Source organism: Neodiprion virginianus, chromosome 2, assembly GCF_021901495.1.
Source record: "Neodiprion virginianus isolate iyNeoVirg1 chromosome 2, iyNeoVirg1.1, whole genome shotgun sequence".
In the NCBI taxonomy this organism is placed as follows: domain Eukaryota; kingdom Metazoa; phylum Arthropoda; class Insecta; order Hymenoptera; family Diprionidae; genus Neodiprion; species Neodiprion virginianus.
The window spans coordinates 12,972,803-12,994,962 of record NC_060878.1 but is presented as its reverse complement, the minus strand read 5'-3'; the positions used below and the strand labels follow the sequence as shown (position 1 = coordinate 12,994,962).

At 34.9% G+C, this 22,160-nt stretch overlaps 3 protein-coding genes and 1 long non-coding RNA gene across 8 annotated transcripts; 2 read left to right on the top strand and 2 right to left on the bottom strand.

Moving 5' to 3' along the window:
* The first annotated feature begins 2,686 nt into the window (after nt 1-2,686).
* LOC124298436 (uncharacterized) lies at nt 2,687-12,529 on the top strand. Of its 2 annotated transcripts, none has more exons than XM_046750435.1 (6): nt 2,687-3,110; nt 3,252-3,537; nt 5,225-5,489; nt 6,660-6,900; nt 7,827-8,139; nt 12,377-12,529. In XM_046750435.1, exons 1-6 carry the CDS (start codon nt 3,087-3,089, stop codon nt 12,382-12,384), a joined length of 1,137 nt encoding a protein of 378 aa, XP_046606391.1. In that variant the 5' UTR covers nt 2,687-3,086; the 3' UTR covers nt 12,385-12,529. The 2 variants fall into 2 exon arrangements, with proteins under 2 accessions (XP_046606391.1, XP_046606390.1); XM_046750434.1 differs by having other exon boundaries at nt 2,688-3,110; nt 7,827-8,154.
* Nucleotides 10,755-14,672, bottom strand: LOC124298439 (dolichyldiphosphatase 1-like). The gene is made up of 5 exons (XM_046750448.1): nt 14,157-14,672; nt 13,692-13,792; nt 13,410-13,588; nt 12,947-13,174; nt 10,755-12,528 (listed from the first exon to the last, which is right to left on the bottom strand). Exons 1-5 carry the CDS (start codon nt 14,269-14,271, stop codon nt 12,399-12,401), a joined length of 753 nt encoding a protein of 250 aa, XP_046606404.1. The 5' UTR covers nt 14,272-14,672; the 3' UTR covers nt 10,755-12,398.
* Nucleotides 14,673-14,738: 66 nt separating this feature from the next.
* On the top strand, nt 14,739-20,100 carry LOC124298438 (proteasome inhibitor PI31 subunit). 4 transcript variants are annotated; one of them, XM_046750444.1, is made up of 6 exons: nt 14,739-15,114; nt 15,340-15,489; nt 15,559-15,848; nt 17,683-17,853; nt 18,598-18,662; nt 18,775-20,100. In XM_046750444.1, the coding sequence occupies exons 1-6, from the start codon at nt 14,965-14,967 to the stop codon at nt 18,933-18,935; spliced, it is 987 nt and encodes a 328-aa protein (XP_046606400.1). In that variant the 5' UTR covers nt 14,739-14,964; the 3' UTR covers nt 18,936-20,100. The 4 variants fall into 4 exon arrangements, with proteins under 4 accessions (XP_046606400.1, XP_046606403.1, XP_046606402.1 ...); XM_046750446.1 differs by lacking the exon at nt 18,598-18,662 and having other exon boundaries at nt 14,740-15,114; nt 17,683-17,890; nt 18,775-18,911; XM_046750445.1 differs by lacking the exon at nt 18,598-18,662 and having other exon boundaries at nt 14,742-15,114.
* Nucleotides 14,949-16,123, bottom strand: LOC124298442 (uncharacterized). Its single transcript, XR_006906806.1, has 2 exons — nt 16,026-16,123; nt 14,949-15,145 (listed from the first exon to the last, which is right to left on the bottom strand). It is a non-coding gene; the product is annotated as an uncharacterized LOC124298442 (long non-coding RNA).
* Nucleotides 20,101-22,160: the final 2,060 nt, after the last annotated feature.

Below are 22,160 nucleotides of genomic sequence, written 5' to 3'. Positions count from 1 at the left end.
GTTACACAAAAACCTATGAAGTTTCGAATTCGATTTCAGCATTGTTTTATTCATTAACGAATAAAGAATTATACCCGTACAGACAAAATTCTTACTTTGTTTTCTACTTCGTGCCATAATAAGCCATATTATCACTTTTTGTTAGTAAAATTAAATCTTTTAACTAGTCAATTAAACTCCGAAATATTATCTTTGACATCGCTTATCTTATATTTTAATATGAAATTCAACATTACTGCATGATGGCCAAGGCCGGAGGAAACTAGGAATACCGAGAAATGTCAGGGGAAAATAATTGGTCAGGGAAACATGAAAATGTCAGAGAATTTTAAATTTGGCCAGGGGAAAAAGAGATGATTACAAGCATCTAATAAATGTCTAGAAGGGAATTAAAAATTCTCATTTTATTATTAAAAAAAAAAAACACGTGTGGCACGCACACGCAACAGAAGTGAACCTTTTCGTCATTAAAAATAATACCGCGTAAAGTACATAATACGTATACAATACACATAATGTGTAAATATACTAGGGTGGTCCTCGTTGAGAGCGTTGAAAAATTTTTTTCGTGCCGCTTCGCAAATCAACTCCAAATAATTCAAAAAGAATTCCCCAATTTCTTCAGATTTTTATCTCAACTCTAACCCCCCTCCCCCGACCAAGATGGTGGATTCCTCCATTTAAAATATAACTGTCCGGTTACATTCTCAGTACATATTTTATTGTAAGAGTTCAAATGTTTTAAAAAATTCGTAAGTGTGAGATTTTAGTAAGCATTAGCAATACTAGTGAAAAAAAAATCATATTATCGTACCAGGTAATCTAGACGAATTGTACACCCACTAAATAAGAAACAAAGTCAGATTTAACGGGTGTGCGATTCTTTTAAATTGCCTGGTCTGGTAATGTGAATTTCTAATAATATAGTAGCATTAATGCCCACTAAAATCTCGCAATTACGGGTTTTTTTTTTAATGAAAATTATTACTCTTACAATAAGACATGTGCTGAGAATGTGGCCGAAACACGTATATTTTGAATGGGGAAAGCCACTATGTAGGTAGGAGGCATTAGAGTTGAGACAAGAATCTGAAAATATTTGAGAATTGTTTGTGAATTATTTGGAAGCGATTTGGAGGGCGATTGATAAAAAATTCGTCGGAGCCCTAAATAAGGACCACCTTAATATATCGCATCACCAAGGAGTTCGAGATTTTCAAGCAACGCTGCGTCCACACAGTGTTCTCGATTCCCGGCCGATGCTTATGCAAACCCAAATGCGAGGCGCCAAGGGATCGGTCTCTATGGTTGCAGAAAAGGTTGCGCCTTATGCGTGCATTCTGGGAACAGACTCACCCCCTTACGGGTGGTGTGGAGGGTAAAAACAACGAATGGCTTGCGTGACGGAGGGACGGCGATTCTTGGAAGTGGAAAGAAAAGGAGGCTTGGGACACTTCTTTTCGGACCACGACCGAGAGAAGCCGTTTTAGATCAGTACGCCGATATTTGAATATTGTATCATTGACCTGCATATGCAATAAAACTGTATTTAACCGTGTCACTGCGGCAGTCAGTGAGTTAAATTTCGTGTAATCTGACAAATATACATATTTAAATGTGTTTTCGTGTAATTTTTCCTGCATGAAATTGTTGATTTTTCTAACGGATTTACATTGAAATGAAGTACAGAATTGGGGATATTGTATTTGGGCATTCATAGCACCAATGAATACAATAAGAACTTTAGTCAGGGAAAGTTGGACAATTGGTCAGGGAAAAGATGGGGAATTGTTTTTCCGAAACACAGTGGCCGCCATTAATTTAAGTAACGTTTGAGCTACGTGGATTCTTCGACTATGTAATTTTGACCCATACAATAATATATTAATGACACGTCATAACGGCCTGAAGCGCGTATATGTCGAGACATTTGTCACACAAATCCTTTCAAGTAATAATATGTTACTAATACAATACAGACAATTGTGTCAATACTTGCCATAGGTTTATACACATGACAAACTGCAAAGGTATAAGGGCACGGAATCGTATGAGTCACGATTGAACGACCGCTTTGGAATCGATGTTATTAACAGCGAGAATCCTTTGTCACCGTAGTCTCAAAACTAAACTAAACAGTAAGGCTCAAAGTCATCTTGAGCGGCGATAACTTCGCTTACAAGTATGCCCACGGAATGTTTTGCGAATTTGGTGTATCGACAAGATTTGATTGGATCTCCCTGTTTTATTGCCAGATTCGACAAAACGTATTTCACTTTTTTGTCTCCCCCAGGCAACGAGCAATGAAATTCTCCCTAAATTTTGCAAATCATTGCATAACTACTCTTGACTATCGCGATCGCAAGGTAACATAGTATATTTAGAAGGATGGATAAAAAAATTACTGAAGAATGGGTTCCAGATGCGAAATATCTCACAATAACCTAAAAACTCTCAAGTGTTCTATTTCAAGTTTTATTTTATTCCCAATACGCGGAAAAGAAAATGGATTTATTCGTGCGACGTCCTTCATCATTTCATGTAAACAAACGTTTATTTTCCATCATGCTGTACACGTACTTATGTATGTTATCTATATATATATGGGGTTTATTGAAAACAAAAAAAAATTTGCACACAACTATTATACGAGTACATAATTAATAGGTTCAATATTCAAAATCACCAAAATCGAGTCTGTGGTCAGTGTTTTCTGATCTTGACGCTAATGTTAACGTCCAAGAGCGGACCTTTTGTGAAGTACAGTATCGGGGCTCAGGAGACGAAGTGACTCACGCTCCGGGAGCCAAACTACATAAAGGTCGTAGTTATCCGCATTTGTCACTCAGTCGACGCCGGTCTCTTGAAGTAACAGAATAAGTTCATTCTGTTTCCAATATATTTTTCACAAAAATTTTGACATACATAATACATACCCGTGTGCACGGTGGAATAAACGATAATATATAATAATTATAAACTTTTCATACTTTTCGATTAAAACTTATTTTTATAGATATTGTGAAATAAATATTCGTGTATAATATCAATCAATAAAATACAATATTTAACCTTGGAAGTGCAAGATGTTTTACAAACTTAAACATTGGGTGAGTAAATGTAAAAGTTACACAAATACTACTGCATCTATAATTCTGACACGTTTTTATGCATAATAATCAGTCTTTACGGATTGTAAAGTTTCTGTAGATTGTAAAAATAAAACTTTATAAATGCACGATTTAAATCAGAGTCAACGGCTACTCGAACGAGAACCGCAATCGTCATCATCAGCAGTTGATCAGCCGCATTTGCGCAAAAATCAACAGCTGAAAAAAAAACCACACACGTGGAACGTACATGTTCTCCCAGGGACGGCGACGAAAAATAAAAATATTACGATCATCCCTAAAAAAGGAGGCAAAGATCCACGCGAGCTCCCGCGACCAATAAGTTTCAACATGATTCGACGATCATCGGCTCAGGCTGTGCGAAGAAGTTTTTTGCAGTTTTGCTACAGGAACCCAGATTGTGAAGGTGATTATCAAATTATATCTTGCTCTTCTATGTTGCGGGGTGATTATCGCTGTCTTGTTCATCTTGAAATCTTTGTGGAGGTGTATTTTCAACTTGAACATCTGTAGTGAAGACATTTAACGTTCTTGAACTTATTACATGTTGCGAACCTTTACTTGAAAAAGTATTTTAGACGTCTTTCTGACTTGAACAATTTTCGTCAAGACATCTTTTTCTTTGAAAATCATTGTGAGGTAGTGTTTTTGGCCGGGAAAATTTGCCGCCAGATCGTCTTACTCTTTGAAAATTGCTGAAAAGAAATGCTTTTTTCCTTGAATACTTATCGTAAAGGCATCCATTTTGTTTGAAAATTATCATAACGACTTTCCATAAATAACGTCACGGCATCATAGGAATTTAGAATTACTGTAATGACGTATTTTTTCTTGGATTTTGTCACGTAGGCGTCTTTTGGAATTAGAAAATATTGCTCATACGTATTTTTAGTTTGGAAAGTTGTAAAGATTTCTCATTCTTCATGAAAATGTGGATTGAAATTAATCAAGAACGAGACTTATATACCCGTATATCCTCATCGCATTAATCTATTATTATGCACTAGAAAAGTAACTTTCAATAAAATTAATCATTTAACGGTTATATTATTGCAAAAGAGAATATGGTCCAAATTCATAGTTTTTCGAAGAATAAAAACAAAAATACATTTGCTAGTAAACGTGGCGGTTGTTAGTAATGCAGGTGATATTGATAGTAGTAAAAAATACCAACACAAGTGACGATAATAATGTTAACGATATCTTAAAATGCAACTGTCAATTCACGATGAAGTAGTTCGTTTATCATTACAATAGTTATGCTATAATATGCAGGCATATTTTTAAGACGGGAACTTTTTTTCCATACCATTTTACGTGAAAGGCATCACGCGTGAGAGAACCTGAGAATTCCGAGAAACAAATGAACGTCATACGTAGGTATACGTATAAGTAGTTATTACAGAATCTGGAGTATCTGGAGTTATGCAATTAATTTATGTTCAATTATTTGTTAGTAACGCGTATTGCCGCAACTGAAAAATAACCGTGTTCATATTTATAACGTAGTTGCATATAAATTCCGGATATCGATCGCAAATAATGAACTTTTAGTTTTGTCATTGTGTAATCGATGTGTTAGTGATACGGTAAATACGATGACTCCAGGTGATTCGACATCTTCGACTGACAAACGTATAATATACGTTGAAGTAACTCAGTTCAATCGTATAGAAATTTTGTACCTGATGTGATAAATACTTGCTCTGCATGTTCGTCTGACATGCCCTATTGATTTAAGACTATCATGTGAACGGACCTTTCAATTCATTTTAGTTTCGTTTCGTTTTCTGAAAATCCATAGAATGAAAAATATTTGGACATGTCCGTAAAAGAATATTTTCAATCAATCTACAATTATAAAAATAAAATGTCTCCGAAAACTTCAAGAAATATCTACTCAAAACCTGTTGTATTCGACTTTAAAAGTCGTTTTCTTTCCCACCCTTCAACGCCAATCAACTGAACCAGCATGAAGTAGAAACATAACAGCTTGCGTAGAACTTTCTGTGGCTTGGTATTCATAGTCGTTTTCTAAGCAAACGATCAGCTGTTCATTCGACGCCATTCTGATTTCGCGATTCACGTTACAGAGTCTGAGCACAAAGAGCATTCTGGGACGAAATGCACGTGCACAAACTGCAGGGTGCTACCCTTGCTGACAGAGTGTGGTATTTGCCTAGAGCCTCTCCAAGGCCAAAAGGTGCATTCATGCCCAATTTGTGCAAACCTTACGTGCCGGCGCTGCGCTTCTCGTTTGAAAAACTGCGCTTTCTGTCGATCTTTGGCAAAGCCACTGCCCAACCCTGCTCTGGACAGATTACTAGATCGACTTGCTCTTCCCTGCAAGAATTACAGGTAAGTTGTTAATACATAACATCAGGCGTCAAAAAATCATAATGCCAGTGTTAAAAGTTAAAACTTGGATGATTTTGAGTCAGATTTTATTGAAAGAACCTCTTGTGAATGTACATAAAAAAAATTGGAATCCTTATTTTTTAATGTAAATGTCAACGGGTTTTGCGCTCAATGCAAATGACATAAAATCCAGTGAAAGGATTGATTAACAGACGAAAATTCAAATGCAAATTCAAACAAAGAATTTTCATTAATTATCGATACCTTGAAGACGGTAAAAACATCATGACATTAGACCAATTTTGATGGTTCAGTGATCATTTCGATGAATGGAGCGTAAGTTTCTTAGGTATAATATTATTGTTAGAGATTTTATGATGAACTGGAAATCTGTAGAAAAAGTTCACCTCATTTGCAGACGATTTGTCGAGAATTTATTTACCAAAAAATCCTGAACAATCGAGTAAAATCAGATCATATGCGTTACGTGATTGCGATCAACCATGACGTAGTTCCATCAGAGCGATTAAAAGACTTCCGGAAAAACACGAATCACCCTGTACATATAGGTGTTCACATTATACCCATGTACGGTGTACTAAATACATTTGCGACAACTATTCGACCACAAACTTTCTCTTTCGTCGTGAATCCCAATGAATCCAATTCAAAGAATTTACTACTGAGATCATCTACAATTATTTCGGAGTATGCATCAGATTTAACGGAATTTATACGTATGAATAGACATTTACTCAATCTAATCATTCTGCGGTAGTCAGAAAACCTTATGATAATCCTAATATATTTACCTTATGTACATTATGTATGTTATACATTGTCATATTTTAACGACGTCATTTCTATTGAGACACAACGCTCATTTCAAAATAAATTTATTCTAAAACCAAATCAAGCAGGCTTCACTTCAAGTCGAATAATTATTATAATCGACGTGAAAGCACGGTATTGAAAAAAATACTGTGAATGCCAAAAAAATGGTGTAACTGGTGAAGAAAATTAGTAACCTTGAAAAAATCCGTCTAAATATTCTCATGATTCAATAATTAATTATCGTGTGCAGCTGCGCTTAGGATTCATTCAAGTTATTTTCCTTCTTCGCGGAAACTGACATGTTTTTAAAAACAGTTTCTCATGTTTTCTGAACAGATGGGGATGCGTGGATTTGGTGGATGGTGACAACCGGAAAGAACACGAGAAGACTTGTGGTCACGCGTCATTTCCCTGCCCAATCGGTCGTCATATTTGCAAATGGCATGGAGAATTGGCGCAAATCGAGGGTCACCTTCAAAATGTGCACGAACTGTGGCCTCTGAGCGACAACGGAGTTTCCGTAGAAATTTCTGGCTTCAAAGGGAAAGCCTACGCCCAGGACGGCAGACAGTACACGGTAATTGAAAAAAACAATACATCGATCAATTAGTTACAGAATTGCAAAATGTAGTATTTAGTTTTGTTATCGTTCTTTACGAATCACCCTGAAAATGAACCATGACAGTTTTTTCAAATCAATGATCATAAACCGAAGTGCAGTTTGTAAAATAGGGAAAAAAATGTATCTAATCTTGGGTAGGATATCCTGCAGAGATCGATAGTGACGAACGAGAATCAATGTGAGTTAAGTTTTATCTCAATTTCCAAGTCTTCAGGAAAACAGCGATTTTGGTTAGACGTAATTCCCCTTTTCTGATCGTTACTACGACGAACGTTGCCTCAGACGTTACAGCTGTTACAGCTAGCCGCAAATCGGACGTTGTGGTTTATGGTTTACAATTTCAACATCAGTTTTATTCCAATATAGGTACGTTGTAGATTCTGTTGCGACACGTTTTAAGCATACGTATTTTCCTAATTTGAATAACTCATTCAGCAAAAATCTAGTTTTTCAAATTTTCATTCTAGACGAAAAATCAACCACCGTAAAATTAGTCGTAATATATTTTTGAGAACGTTTATTTGCTTTGTATAATGTAAAGTTTAGTGTAAGAAATATGGGAGTAGGAAATAACCATAATAATTTTTACAAGTAGTTTTTTCTCCTCTTTTTTTAACGACGATCAACTAAAAGGGACAGCCCAGAAGCATAACAGCTTGTATAGAATTTCTTGTGCACCAATATTCATGAAATTAACCTGAAACGATCAGCTGTTCCTTCGGTGCCATATTGCTGAACTATGATAATTACACATATTGAACCCTAATGCAAGATCTGCGTTGATAGATTTCGCGATTCTATTATTGCGGTGACATTTATACATTTTTTTAAAATAATTTACAATATTGCATATTAATTTTTTTTTATTTGAAAAATTACAGGTCTGCCTTTCGTGCTACGGATGTCTGTACGTGGTGAAGATAATTTTGTTCCAAGGAAAGTTACGCTTGTCGGTAATCCATCTGAAATCTCAGTCCGATTTGCGAAAGATGGCCGATTCCACGGTGCGATATAAGGTCTGGATCCATATGGCCGGCAATTCCAAAGATTTGAAGGCCCTGAAGAGAAATTTACCGTTTAAAAAAAGAAATTACGAAACTCAACAGATTGAAGTTACTTGTGACCAGCTGATTTCCCAGGAAGCAAACGATTCCGGTGGATCAGTGAAAATCAACCTTCTCATCAAACCAACCGATGAGAATTGATGCTGTAAGTAAATAGTTGTGTGATAAATTTGAAGATCACAAATTCTTATTTCAGGGATAACGTATCGTAGAATTGTTGGAATGCGGGAACATTTCAACAATAAACGCGGATTTTAATGTAAGTTTAAGACCGTAGGGGAGTAATTTTCGTGGAAACGATATTTCCACCACTCTGGAGCCCAATCGCTGCTCGATGCGGTTCAATGGGTGGGGGTAAAAAACTAGAATTGTCGATTGATAGAATCATGAAATTTTAAAATGTGGCCAGTCCAAGTATAGAATAATGTGAATATAGAAAATCGAAATATAGACTGACAAAATATAGAAAGGTCAGAACCCAAAACGGCAAAATCGAGAATCTGTATACGATTCTATATCATTATCGAAAGGAATTCTGACAATTCTACAGTTCGGCATTCTATGTTCTAATCTTTCTATTCTTTTACTTCTCTATACTTCTACTTTCAACATTTGTAAATTCTATAAATTAAGTTTTCGCTTATTTCAGAATTCAATATTGTGGCCGTTGAATTTTTTGATCTTTCTATATTTTGACCCCCACCTGATTCATTTACGTCCTCTACGTATCCGCGCGTATCAAAACGTACCTGAAAAATTCAAAACATAATTGTTTGCAAAAATAGCGATGTTGAAAAAATTATATCTCGCTTTATTGAAATAATTGTATTTTGAATTTGAAATCGTATTGAATCTATGTAGTAAAGAATAAAAAATTTTCAATGAAGTCATTATTTATTCTTTTTCTGTTAGAAACATATTATGCGATTTCAAAATCTTCTTTTGAACTCTTCGGTATGACGACTTTCCACCCGTAAAAGCGGCTAAGAGATCTAAAACACCGATTGCAATGTAAATGCAGAGTAAAGTAACTGTCGAGCGTCCCCAGTAAACCAACTCGAATCGAGCATGTCAAAAACGGAATTCAAACAAATCAAATGGAATTCAAAAGAATTCGCACACAGGTTTGTTAATTCTATTCAATTTGTTTTAATTCGTGGCAATTTCGTTTTTGACTGACACAATTCGTTTCAATTCGTTTTGGTTTACTGTATCTTAAGTGCCGTGAGGGGCTCGTATTCAATAAATAAGCTTGTAAAGTAAATATTATACGACTGATACTGATAAGAAAAACTGAACCTGATTTAATACTGTAGGGTTAATTTAAGACCCATTTCAGTGATTTTAAGGTGCTACTTGATAGGTTCGGAGTTAGTTGAAAAACAAAAAAAAAAAGGGACAAACTAGATTTGACGTATAAAGTTTTTCGGCGCAAACAATCGCAGAAAAAAATGACTAACAGCTTTGGATTTTTCTGGTGAAATTCCAGTAGATTATGAAAAACGCTAGAATAATTTTACCCAAACGCTATATTGACGTAACTTTCACAGAGAAAACGACTGCGCGTATTCCCTATAAAGTCTATGGTATTCCCCCGGAGAGCACAAAACTTGAAATCAGCAGGAAGACGTCTTAACCCTTACATGTATGATCACCCAGCTTTTACCACATTAATGCGCACCCATGGGTAACCCGGGTACCCATCTCTAGTTCTTATTAATTTTTGAGTGCAGGTGTGAACGGAACCATCCAAAATCGGTTCACTTAATCAAATAAACACAAACAAAACGTATTTCAGCTATTTTCAAGTCTAAGGTCCAGTTCCACAACTTGACGTTAAAACGAGTTTACCGTATGAACTTGGTTTAAGCACAGTTAACTGAATATTAAATGTTACTTTCACGTACCCGGGTACCCGGGTACTCCCCGCGGCTTCATATTTTGAATCCCAATATTTTGGTGGTGAAGAAATTTTTTTTTGAAGTTTAAATTCGGACACAGCTTCTGAATAAGTTGAATCACGAAGTTCAGGAAGCTCAGATCGAAAAAAACATCGAAAAGTTATTAGTAAAAAGATGAAGTGGTGGGCACCCGGGTGCGCACATAAGGGTCAAGGACGTCTTATGCGCCATTTTCTGACGCTTTATACCCAAAAGCTACCTTCTTGCCTAAAAGATGTCCTTGGGGCGTTATAGACATCAGAAATTGAGGCATAAGACATTCTTTAGACGTATTTTGTCGACTTTAAGTTTTGTGTTGTATGGGGATCTCCAGCTACTGCAATCAACGCTTCAAATGTAACAGCCACAGAACAGAAGAAATTTTGCCACATTTTCACAATTGTTGATCCTGCGATGTTCGCGTTATATTTTATCAAATCCCTGTGGGTCTAATTAGAGGGGAAAAAACTCAAGTGAATCGATTGAGGTGAAACGATTTTTATCTTCAAAATGTAGAAAAAAGGCTGGCTAACACCTTCGAATTCTTTTCACGAAATTACGACAGATATTTAAAAACGCGATAATCAATTAATCCAGACTTATATCGATGTAATTTTGTGAAAGACAATAATTGCGCATAGTTTCTAGTCACTATACATTAAACCCTTCAAAAGTGACAGCCGAAATACGGAGGAATCTTGTCAAGTTGTAGCTACATGATATTTTCAAACAACTGCATTATTTTATTCCTTGTAGCTTTCACGTGACTAAAGGATAATGAAAAATAAATTAAGATTATAAGGTATATCAGAAAAGGGTATATTTATTGAAAATTTTTCTCACCTGTAAATCTCACGGTTATGCGATAAGGTGCGATGATTCCAAACTAAAATATGTAAGAACGCTACTCCTATTTCACAATTATTTTTTTCTCTCGGTTTCTTGTTTCTCATTGCCTGTTGTTACATGTGAATAACTCAAATTTATTCCGAGATAATCGTGTATTTTTTCTTTTTTATATACTGTATAACCATTCCAGACGGTAAATCCGTCGACAATGTCTTAATTAATTCAATGTTCTTAAGTCTATAGAATTGTGCGCTTTTGTTACAATTTATTTATATTATTTACACTACCCATTTACCATTTACTATATCACTAGAACATAATCAACAACAAATAGTTGAAGAATTATTAATTTTTTTGTTTCTTTTCTTTCTATTTAAAGACCCGAAATCGGTAAAAATCTGTCGTAGTCTTTTCAGTATTGAGAACTCAGCAAATACATGTTTGCTCTTGAATATTTCCGAGTAACCGATTTATACCTTACATGTGGATATATTCGAGTATCAATTTGTTAGAACCCATACTGGGGTATAATAATTAAGTGATAACTGCTGCCTTTCAAAGCATGCCTATTCATTAGTTTTACTATTGCTGTTATCGGTCAGTACAGATATTTCGCATCTTCATTTTAAATATCGTATATTCTATAGTATGTAATGCGTCATATATTATTAATATCTAAAGAAATAAAATGTGAAGCTTAATAAAATAATATGAAAAACCAACAACACTAATTTCTAGATAGAAAAATATGTATCATATTGTATAAAATGAAAATTTTATTTAATAATTTAGTCAATTATGAATACCATTAATACTACACATATGTATGTAATATATTCCTTTTACCTAGATTTACTCATTGGAAGGAAAAATCGAAAACTTGCAATCACGCGAAATTCAGTGATTTCAATTATTCGTTATTTCATTATTATATACGATATAGCATCATGGGGTACACAGTTCATAACGGCAAACAATTACTCTGCACGTTGGTATACGCCCATTCGAAAACCGACAAGATGGTGTTGTTTCAACAAAACTTTGGATAAAATCATTTGCCTTGTCATGCTTGCGTCGTTTCTTGAGTAAAAAATTTGTGTACACCTACATGTAAACAGTATAATCCTACTACAATCAGCCTTCATGCCACGTTACACTGTGAGAGTAATGTGAAAATAAACGGAACATCTATTACTGATTGAGTTCATTCAATTTACCCGTTTAAGGCCCTTGACTAATTGTCACTTGTTACACTATCATCAATTTTTATCATTATTATTTATTATTATTGAACTGTAATTGCAAAAATTTGTCATTTTTCTTTTGTGTATACCTCGCCTGCTCCTATTCGAGCATCAGTATTGTTTTGTTGTTTATTTGTTATTTTGTTTTTCGTTTTTTTAACAGTTTAATTCGGAACGTTTTTTATACAAATTTAGATTTCGAATACAATCCGACGAAATAATTCCCACTTCGGATTTGAGATTTACGTCTAATTCTTGGATCTCAAGTCTCGTAATGTAGGTCTTAAGTCTAGACTGCAAAATGTAAAATTTAATTTATTTTATTTGTTGTCAGCCCACTGACCGATCATCAGTCGTCACTGAGACTTCATGGACACCAACTTCCGTGATCTAGCTCTGGCTTCGGCTCGTGCATTTGTATATTCGAACCATAGTACGTTTGGAATCAATGTTGTATCGCGTAGCAATAGATATTCTGATATTCGCCTGTAATAAGCAAAGTAATATTTTTTACACTTAACCGTATCTAACTATCTTGCATATATTGAAATAGAATGTATTCATAGAAATTATTTTCTTATTTAAAAATAAAAAAATGAAAACAAAATTACGTGATTCAATAGTGCCTGTAAATCATTTTGATGAGAATAGTTTACAGGTTTAAAAAAATTGATACAATTGTCTAGTTTTATCTATAAAATGTAATATGTGACTGAGAAATCTGGGAACAAAATTTCAGTAGTTTTGAAAGCAGTCTTGTTGAAATGTTTATTTCAATTTTGCATCCAAGTATTCTTCCGTGGAAACAAAAGTAATTATCAGTGTAGTAATAATGACATGAATAATAACAATAATAATAATGATATGTGGATAATAATATTAATAAATTGATAGCGAAACTCACCATGATACAATAATTGGAAAAAATGGTGTGAGGACTAGATGAGTAACTAGAAACCAGACGCTGCCGACAAAGATTCCTACAATCACGCCGCAAAGAACTTGTGCAATAGAATGGTATTGCAAATAAATGCGGCTAAAAGCAACAAGGGTTGCGACTCCTACACAGCTGGCGATTATAGTTATCCGCCAAAATCTCTCTGATACTGTGCTGTTGTTATTATGATGTAATCTGTGATGCCGAAGAATTAAAGAAAGATCATTAATCTTAAACACATAAACTCAATTGACAGAAATTGGTTAAAAGTTTCAATAATCTTTATGTCCTAGAAAACTTTGTTAACTTGAATGAAGCTTTGAAACAGATCACCACACAGAAGTAGAAAAGCGATTCAAGTAACCAAAGATAATAACGACTTACAACCAATTCTATGCTAGATTGAGATAACACCCTAGAAATGCGTTACCTAACAAATACGAATATTGTTGCGTATGTAGCGAAGAACCACATAAACTGAGTATGAGCAGAAGGCATTCCGTACTCTGTGTATATAACTTCCCGCCTGATGGGTCGTGCTTCTCGTATTGCATGTTTGAGAGAAAAGTTGACAACCTCGTTAACAACAACACCCCCTAAGAATGCTATCTGTAAAAATCAAATCCAATGATCACTGGGTATTTTTTAATTTCTGTTGGCGTTGCAAAGTTGACACCCCAGAATGATCATACAATTGTGTGAGTTATCTTACAGTGTGTAAATCTCTTCTGAATAGCACTAGCGTTAAAAAACCTGCAATAACAGCGAATGGCATTAAACTTATCAATGCCAAAAACTTCCCAATCAGATCACCTGTAATTTAAAATCACTCAAGTGAACATCGGTTACAAGGTGCAAGAGAAATGAAGACAGAAATCCGTGCGTTGTTTGACAACATTGTTCTTGTATTTATGATTTTAAGACTTTCATATGTTTAATTATGATTCGTTAACGTTCTATGTTTTTATCATTTTCAATTAGTGGATTCTAGAAGTGATAGAGGAAAGACATTGAACTATAGATTCTTAATTAAAAATGTTATTTGTACCAACTAGTGAAAGGAAATATTGAATAATGTTTTCAGCGCAGTCAGTAGCCTCGTGAAAATACGGACACGAATGCAGATAACGTTTCATTATCATTTATTAAACATGCAATAATTATTAGTTAAATTTACCTGCCGGATATTCTACGAGCGTAAGGGATAAGGGCACCCATTCCAATTGCTCGATGGAATGTGTAGAGTGAGATTTAATGTCGCGCAGCGACTCATCGTCGAGCGACGACGCCATTTTCAAAGTTTGAAACTGCCGTACAGCGTCACCAAATTCTGGCAAGAATGTGGACAGTGTCGGTTGTATTTGTTGTATTTTGTTACCGACAGTGCGTGTTAACAGATGTCCCCACAGGGCTTCCGTAAAGAATGAGAACTGTCATACTCCATACATACACAACCAAAGAGGATGACGGAAATCAAGTCATAAGATTTGCACTGCATATGTATATTTCTAGATTTTAGAGCATATACTATCGGAGGTAGCTACCCAATCCGACTACCTCACGAAAACTGAACCTGAAATGATGAGAGAACGAAACATATACTCGGGATATTCCATCTCTCTCACTCTGCATTTTATTGACTGAGAGGAAACGTATCGACCAATCAAGTATGGAGCGAGAGAGACAGGTTGTAACGAGCATATACCTCTCTCTCTCACTCATCCACCACGCTCTCTATATATACGAAGCTACCACTCGTAGTATAGAGCTACTGGCCGAAAACTAGGAAGAATTGCAATTCCCTGTTTCGTTGGGATTGCCGTCAGTTAAAAACCAAGGAAAATGTTTCCCTCGGTGTAGAACTTGATTGGCTGAGTCTCCGGTTACCACGGTGCACTGGTTGTCACTCAGTTTTCCATTGAATTGCGTTCAATTGCATTGTCATTCCTCCGCGATTTTCGGCAAGGAACCTCAAGAGAAAAATCATGGCAGCTGATCCATCTAATATTTTTGGCTTTGAATTGCTCTACAAATCTGTGGAGAATCAAATAAATAAGAAAGATGACGTATTGATAACTCTGGTGCACTGGTACTTTGTTAGAACTGGATTTAGATGCATTGGCACTGGTGACACGGTTAGTGCCGAATATCTAAACCTGATGCAATCTGAAAAATAGAAAAAGCAAAATAATTAATAACCAAACACTACAAAAAAATATTCATCTGAAAAACTCATAAATCTGGATAATTTAATTTGTTTTTATTCATTACAATTAACAGCTTGGTTCTACTTATTATTTTCTTCTACTAATTCAGGGAGAAAAAAGACGAAATTCAAAGTTTATTTAAATGATTTATAGAAAACGTTTAATCCAAATGAAGTAGGATCTGAATTGCTACCTAACGGCTGGAACCAGAATCCCAATTACGCTTTGCGTTATGTCAAGGAAGGAAAACTGTACATTTTACTAGGCACAAAGTCAGATGCCGATTTAATCCTCAATCTGATGGTGAGTCAATTTCACTCCTAGGTATTGATGGTCACATTTTTACTTTCTAATTGGCATTCATCCTTATAGCGAATCGAAGACCACAGTGTGTCCAACATTCAGTTTTTGGTCGACACAACTGTGTCTGCCCTGAAAGGGCCACTACAGACATTGATGCCGAGTTTCCAAAGTGTCATAAACACCATCAGAACGGACCTGGTTGACCCCGTTTATACAGGAAATGCAAGAGAAACATCGACTCAAACTTCGACAGGCAATGTGAACAGTACGCGTGATATTCCACGCCGCCCAAATCGCTCGGATTACGATCCTCTCAGGGTAGGACCGCCACAAAGACCAAACCCAGATCTTCCTAATTGGTAATTTCCATATCAATTTTCTAGTAAGCCATAAGCCCTTCCTTTAAAAAGCATTCATTGTTAAGGTTTCAAAGGTCCTCTGGGTCTGGCCACATAATTTGCTGCATTGTAAATGTGTTTGTTACATGGCTTACTAGGAAATTCATGTGGCGCTCTTTCAGTCCGACAGAAATTTACCTTTGATACCTTTACAGGTTTCCAATGACATTGATGACATAAATCCCGATGATATTTGGCCTACAATGAACCTTTAAACCCTTGAACATCTTGTCCAAGCCTTTTCCTGACTTCATCCTGATCAGGACGAACATTCCCTTCGTTTTTCATCACACCAAATCCTTGTTATCGTTAATCCTTTTCTAACCACAAGAAATAAAATCCCTCATAACATTTCGGATTCAATCGCTTAATTGTTATGCATTCATGTACAATCATTGTATGAAAGAAATGAGGTGATTCTCAGAAAGACATTCGGCAGAATGATACATTTTATTCTCTGTTAGGACATAGTTTCTTGCATCTCTTAAGTTCTTGTGGAAATTCTTATAGTCTTTAGTAATTTTTTGATACCTTGATAAACTTTTGATCCACTCAAGTGAAAAGCACAAAATGAATTTTAATACTTGAAACATCCAAGCAATTATAACAAACGATTGAACTGTTCTATCAGCAAAATACAGAAGCCATTTACAACAAAATCATCAGGCTTCTGGATTAGAGATTCTGTTGAAACATCTAGGGGCGTATGTTTGGACGAAACTACGGAACTCCTGATGTGTAGTTTCATCCAATAGACCTTACGTCGCTCAGCATACGGTAGATCAGATCGTAGGAAACTCGTAGTTACTTCACTATTGCTCTGAAGTAATATATCTATTCAAACTCGAACGTATTAGATACTATTACTGAAACCCTATCAGAAAACAATAAAACTTAATATTTGAGGCGTAAATACACAGCAGGATTATTTGGTTATGGAATTTCAGTCATCAAGCTGCATACATAACCAATTGTAACTAAAATGAAGAAAAGCCTATTAGACGAAACTATGTATCAGAAGCTCCATATGTTTAGCTATGCAAATGATCGCAGAAGTCATTGAATTCGAAGTTGGCAGAAGATTTGCATCAGAAAATTAGTGTGCTTACCAAACTCAGTGGTTCTCGTGCTTTAGGAACATTCTAGCTCATACGATCGTTCAATACTGTTCAAATGAGTTTTCGAGGAGTCATAAAACGTCGAAACTTTGCATTTCATATATTATTGTACAAATTGACTTTATTCAGTGAAAATTATCTATTTATAAAATAGCAATTTGGTTTTTTGCTCTTGAATGGAATTTTCTGCTAGCCCATAATTCGACAAACAATACGAATAAGAATTCTGTCGTTTGCCCAACTTTAGAAAAAAAATAGTAGTGCAATCACAAGTTCGCTCAAGATTCGCACTCTCGAGTAAACTATCCAATCGCCTATTGTTCAGAAAAATAATTCTTACTGAATAAGGTCTATAAATACGAAGTTTCAATATTTACCTACTCCTGGAAAACTCAATCGAAAGCTATCTAGCGATTCTACAAACCAGCTTATTTTCTATCAATCTCCTTTTCATCAGAAGTTTGAGCAGAATTTCATTATCTGGAAGCCTGATACTTTCCTTGTTAGATTATCGTATTGAAATTCGTTTGATGTTCCAAAAAGTCAAATTTGGCAGAAGTTGAGCCTGCTACTTGAAAAAGACGCACAAGTTTTTGTCGAAGTTTAAAAAGTTGAGGAACGGCGTGGCTGAAGTTCGTCGATTATCACTGACAATCAAATCATGGAAAATATTTCAGGAATCCAATGGCTGACCCAAGAGGAGTTGGAAGATCAGATCTGGATCCATTCGCAGGACCTCCAGGCAGCGGAGGAATGATCTTTGACCCTTTCTCATCCGGCCCATTTGGCCGAAATCCACTAGGACCCGGAGGTCCTGGAGGTTTGGGAATTCCTGGCCGCCTTCCCCCGTAATTGGCATTACTATTTATTCACATGCTTCAAAGGGTCCGTTCAATACTTGCTTATTGGTCGCAAAGAACGAAAAAAGAGGAAAGCCCCTGGTCCAAAAATTCTCAATAAATCATGTTTTAATTTCTCAGAAACGTACCATGTTTTCGAATAGTTCTAAAGAAAATCCTGTATTTATCCTCAAAAAGTTTGTGAGGGATATCCAAAATTTCCAGAGAGTTTTCATATGCTTTCAGACTTCTTATTCTATTGAAAATCACATAAACACCGAATTTTCGCGTCATGTCTACTGATTACGTAGCGTTTGAAGTAAAAATGGCAAGAATTTCTGGGAAAAACTTTTATATTATTGAAAACCTGAAGAATTTCGAGTTTTCATTTTTCTGAATATTTATGAGAAAGTCGAGTTAGAGGTGAAAATCGAACCAATGCCTAGAGAAAAGTCACTTTCTTTCAGAACTTTATTTTCTGTCACAAATTCGAAAAAATCCGATTCCAGTGTTTCTGAGTAGTTTCAGGCGATAACGAATTATAGAAAACTGTTATGGATTTCTGAGAAATTTGAAATCTCAAGATTTTTCATAAATGTATCGGCGTTAATTTTCGACATAAACTTGGAGAAATTTGTACCAATTCTTAGAAATTATTCGAGTTTAACATATATTTTTCAAAAAAGTTAAGAAACTGTCATAAATTCTGAGTAAATTTGTAGAAATTTAATCTAAAAATATTTTGTGTCGAAGAGGGGGATGCGAAATTTCCAAAACAGATGTCAATGCAATACTTGAATGGCTTCTGAATACAAAATGTAGTTCACATTTCGATGGTATCAATGTGATTGTGCTATCCAAATGTGTCACAAAAAAAGTAACGAAATTTACGAATTACCTAAATTCATAACGTTTTTTTTCAAATTCTAGCGGCGCTGTGCCGCCTGGGGCGCGTTTTGATCCCTTCGGGCCACCGGACGTTAATCTTCCGCGGCCCCCCAGGGGTGGACCCGACAATGACCATTTACCACCGCCAGGGTATGACGACATGTTCATGTAAAAGACGAGGCTTCAAGAATATGGAACGATAGCGGAATTTTCGGTTACTAAAATTCTGCGTAAATGTATAAGAGCCATTTAATGTGTATCAATTTTTTATCTAATAAAAAAAATAACTGGTCAGTTGTCGCCTCGTAATTTATTTCTGTGGGAGATCAGGGCAAAGCAGAGCACCCTGGGGAAAGTGCAGGATCATGGTTATTCGAATGCCAAGGAATTTTTGTATTTCTGTTTACTTATAATCAAGGGAAATATTCCAACTTCTAAACTGTCGACAAGATGTTTTTTGAATTTTGCAGGGAAAAGCAGAAATTGTGCAAAAAATGTAAGAAATATTTTCGACCTACGTTACTTTGCCCCGATTTCCCGTATGTACGCATGTGGACATTAATTCAGAAACGGCTAGTTTTTCGGTAAGGTCAATTACGTTGGTAACGCAAATTCAGTCTGCAGTGCCACTGTCAGACTACCGCTACGGGCTGAATCTGCGTTACCAACGTAATCGACCTTACCGAAAAACTAGCAGTCTCTGAATTAATGTCCACATGTGTACATACATGCAATAAACATCGTTTAATCTTAAATTCCCTTGAAGAGAATTTTTCTCTATCTTCACGTTGGTAAGAAAAATAAATTAAAACCCCGCGCAGAAATTCTCGGATTGAATAATTTCAACGTAAGTAATGAATTTCTTTTTAAATATAATTTAATCACTGTATCAATATTTAAACAATAATATAAGTATTGTGTGATACGTAGTAATTAAGGGACATTATTTTATCAAATCAAATTAAATATAATAAAATATAATAATAATTGTTGATTTAATTCAGCTAACTTGTTACTAACTTATATTCGCTATTTCTTTCAATCGTACCAATCAGGTTTCTGGGATGACTTGCAAATATTAATTAAGGACAGATTTTACTGTAGCTTTGCTATACATGACTTACTTGACTCATTTCGTAACATCATTAGTGAGAATTAATTATGAATAAACAATTTCTGTTAAACATTGGTTATTCTCATGTCTCCGTTTTACATACCGTTATTAATTTTTATCATTATTTTTAGATCATTGGATATAGAGATGCATATATCCATTACGCAACTAAATTTAGAACCCTTCATTTGACACAATGATAATTCAATGTCTCAAAACCTCGATATTATAACATGGTATAATTAGAAAAATTGCACTGTGTATTAAAAAAATATCGCACAGGAGTGCAGAAATTTGACAAAAGTCTTGACGATAAAAAATTTGTTTATTTTTTTTTTAATTCTTTTTTTTTTTTGCGTTCAAAAAAATTTTCAATAGATATGCGACAACAAACACAGATGATTTTCTTAATTTATCTGTGCTTCGTATAATTTTTGCCTGCATCTACAGAAAGGGGTATGTATATTGAATATACATTAAAGTATATTCATACAAAAAAGAAGAAAAAATTAATACTAGGATTTGTTTATGTTCTGGGGAAAAAGCGTCGCCTACCAAGAAAATAATTAAAATAACGAATCTTACCATACGAAAAAATTTCTGCTTGTTTGTTTTTTTCTCACTATTTCTTCCTGGCATCAAGAAAGTAATAATAGTATTAGTGTAGTACCAGGTGTAGCAGTAGTCGTAGTAGTAATAGTAGAAAAAAGCATTCGTGAAAGTATACATATAACATAATAAGTATATGATTATTATAATAATATGCGATTGATTATTCGATAAAATGAAGATGATGATTTATTTGTAAGGGATCATGCGTAACCACGTAGAATAAAGTTAATTATATAATTTCAGTATGATTTTCGTAAATTAAAGAGTATCACAAACTAAACGTGGTTTTTTGGTAATGTGACAAACAGTGGTACGCCTTATTAACCCCATCATCTGTTACAAAAAATTATTGCAGCTTTCGCATCAACACGAAAGAAGTATTATAGAATAACAGTAATAAATTAAATGTTATAGAAGATTTTACGTATCTATCACACAGCTCATTGCATAATCGCGCAACCCAGATGGACGTGATAAGAAAAAGAAGATCGAACAGTTTTGTAACGGACATTCTCTGTACGCTGCAAGTTTATTTCATATTAGATTATTTTTCAAGCGATGTTTTGGGATTCGCGAATTCAGAAGACGCGAACTTTTAGCAGCAAATGAATTACATCAACTACCAGAACCAAATTCAATTGTAAAAGTGATTACATTTTACGTATTTTACTTTATATTGACTTATTGTTACCATTACAAAGTGCAAAGTTCAACAGCGTACTCAATTCTTTTTGCGCCTTGTTATTAACCCAAAATCATTATTGTTTCATTCAGTGCGACGCCATTTTGCCCCAACCAAAACGACTGTTAGTTAACTTAGTTCAAGATAAAAGTAAGAATACATTCACTGCGGTTGAACGAGTGAACATTGACGAAATGATCCACGTAATTAAGTTAGTTGAGTTTCCATCAATTTATTAGGATATCGACTTTTCTATTTTTTGAACACAGTTTAGTGTGGCGCACAGCGGCGGTGGCAATTTTATGAAAAAAAAAAAAAATATCCTCTATTCGTACTTTGACATTAAATTACGAGTTTAAATCATCGCGTTGAAAAGTTACGAAAAAATGCGGCAATTAGTCTTTATCGCAACACTTTTCCTTGGAGTCTATGTGTATCTTTTTATTTCATTTCTTGTAGTTTTTTTTTCTGATAAAATTGCCATCGAGCTGCGTTAAGACTGACGTGATATGTACACGCGTAAATACATACATAAATCCCATGTAGTAGAGAAATATTACATACGTGTGTGCATAGCGTTAAAGTTAATTGTGTTTTTTCTTTCGTTCAAGGTAATAATATAGTAGTGGTAGCAGTGGAAGGTAGTTCGCATTACCGATTCTCGATTAACGCTTCTTCCAATAATATTTATTCATTAATTTATTGTTTTTGTTGTATATTTTCTGTTTAATTTGCTTAAAGAATTACTATATTAATCGCCTCGTTTATTTATCCTGTTGGAAACGCAACTCCAAGTGTCAAAATTAGGAACAATAACGAAAGAATTAAGCTAGAGACGATGTAATACAAGGAAGGAAAGTAGCGCGACTACAAGAGTCGAAAACAATTGGCTAACTAATTAAAAAACGAAAATGATATTATACAAATTCTTTTAAACACAAAACTAGTACCTTTTATATCGAATATAGTAATTAATAATAATAATAACAATAATAATGATTCTTATTCAATGCAAATAGC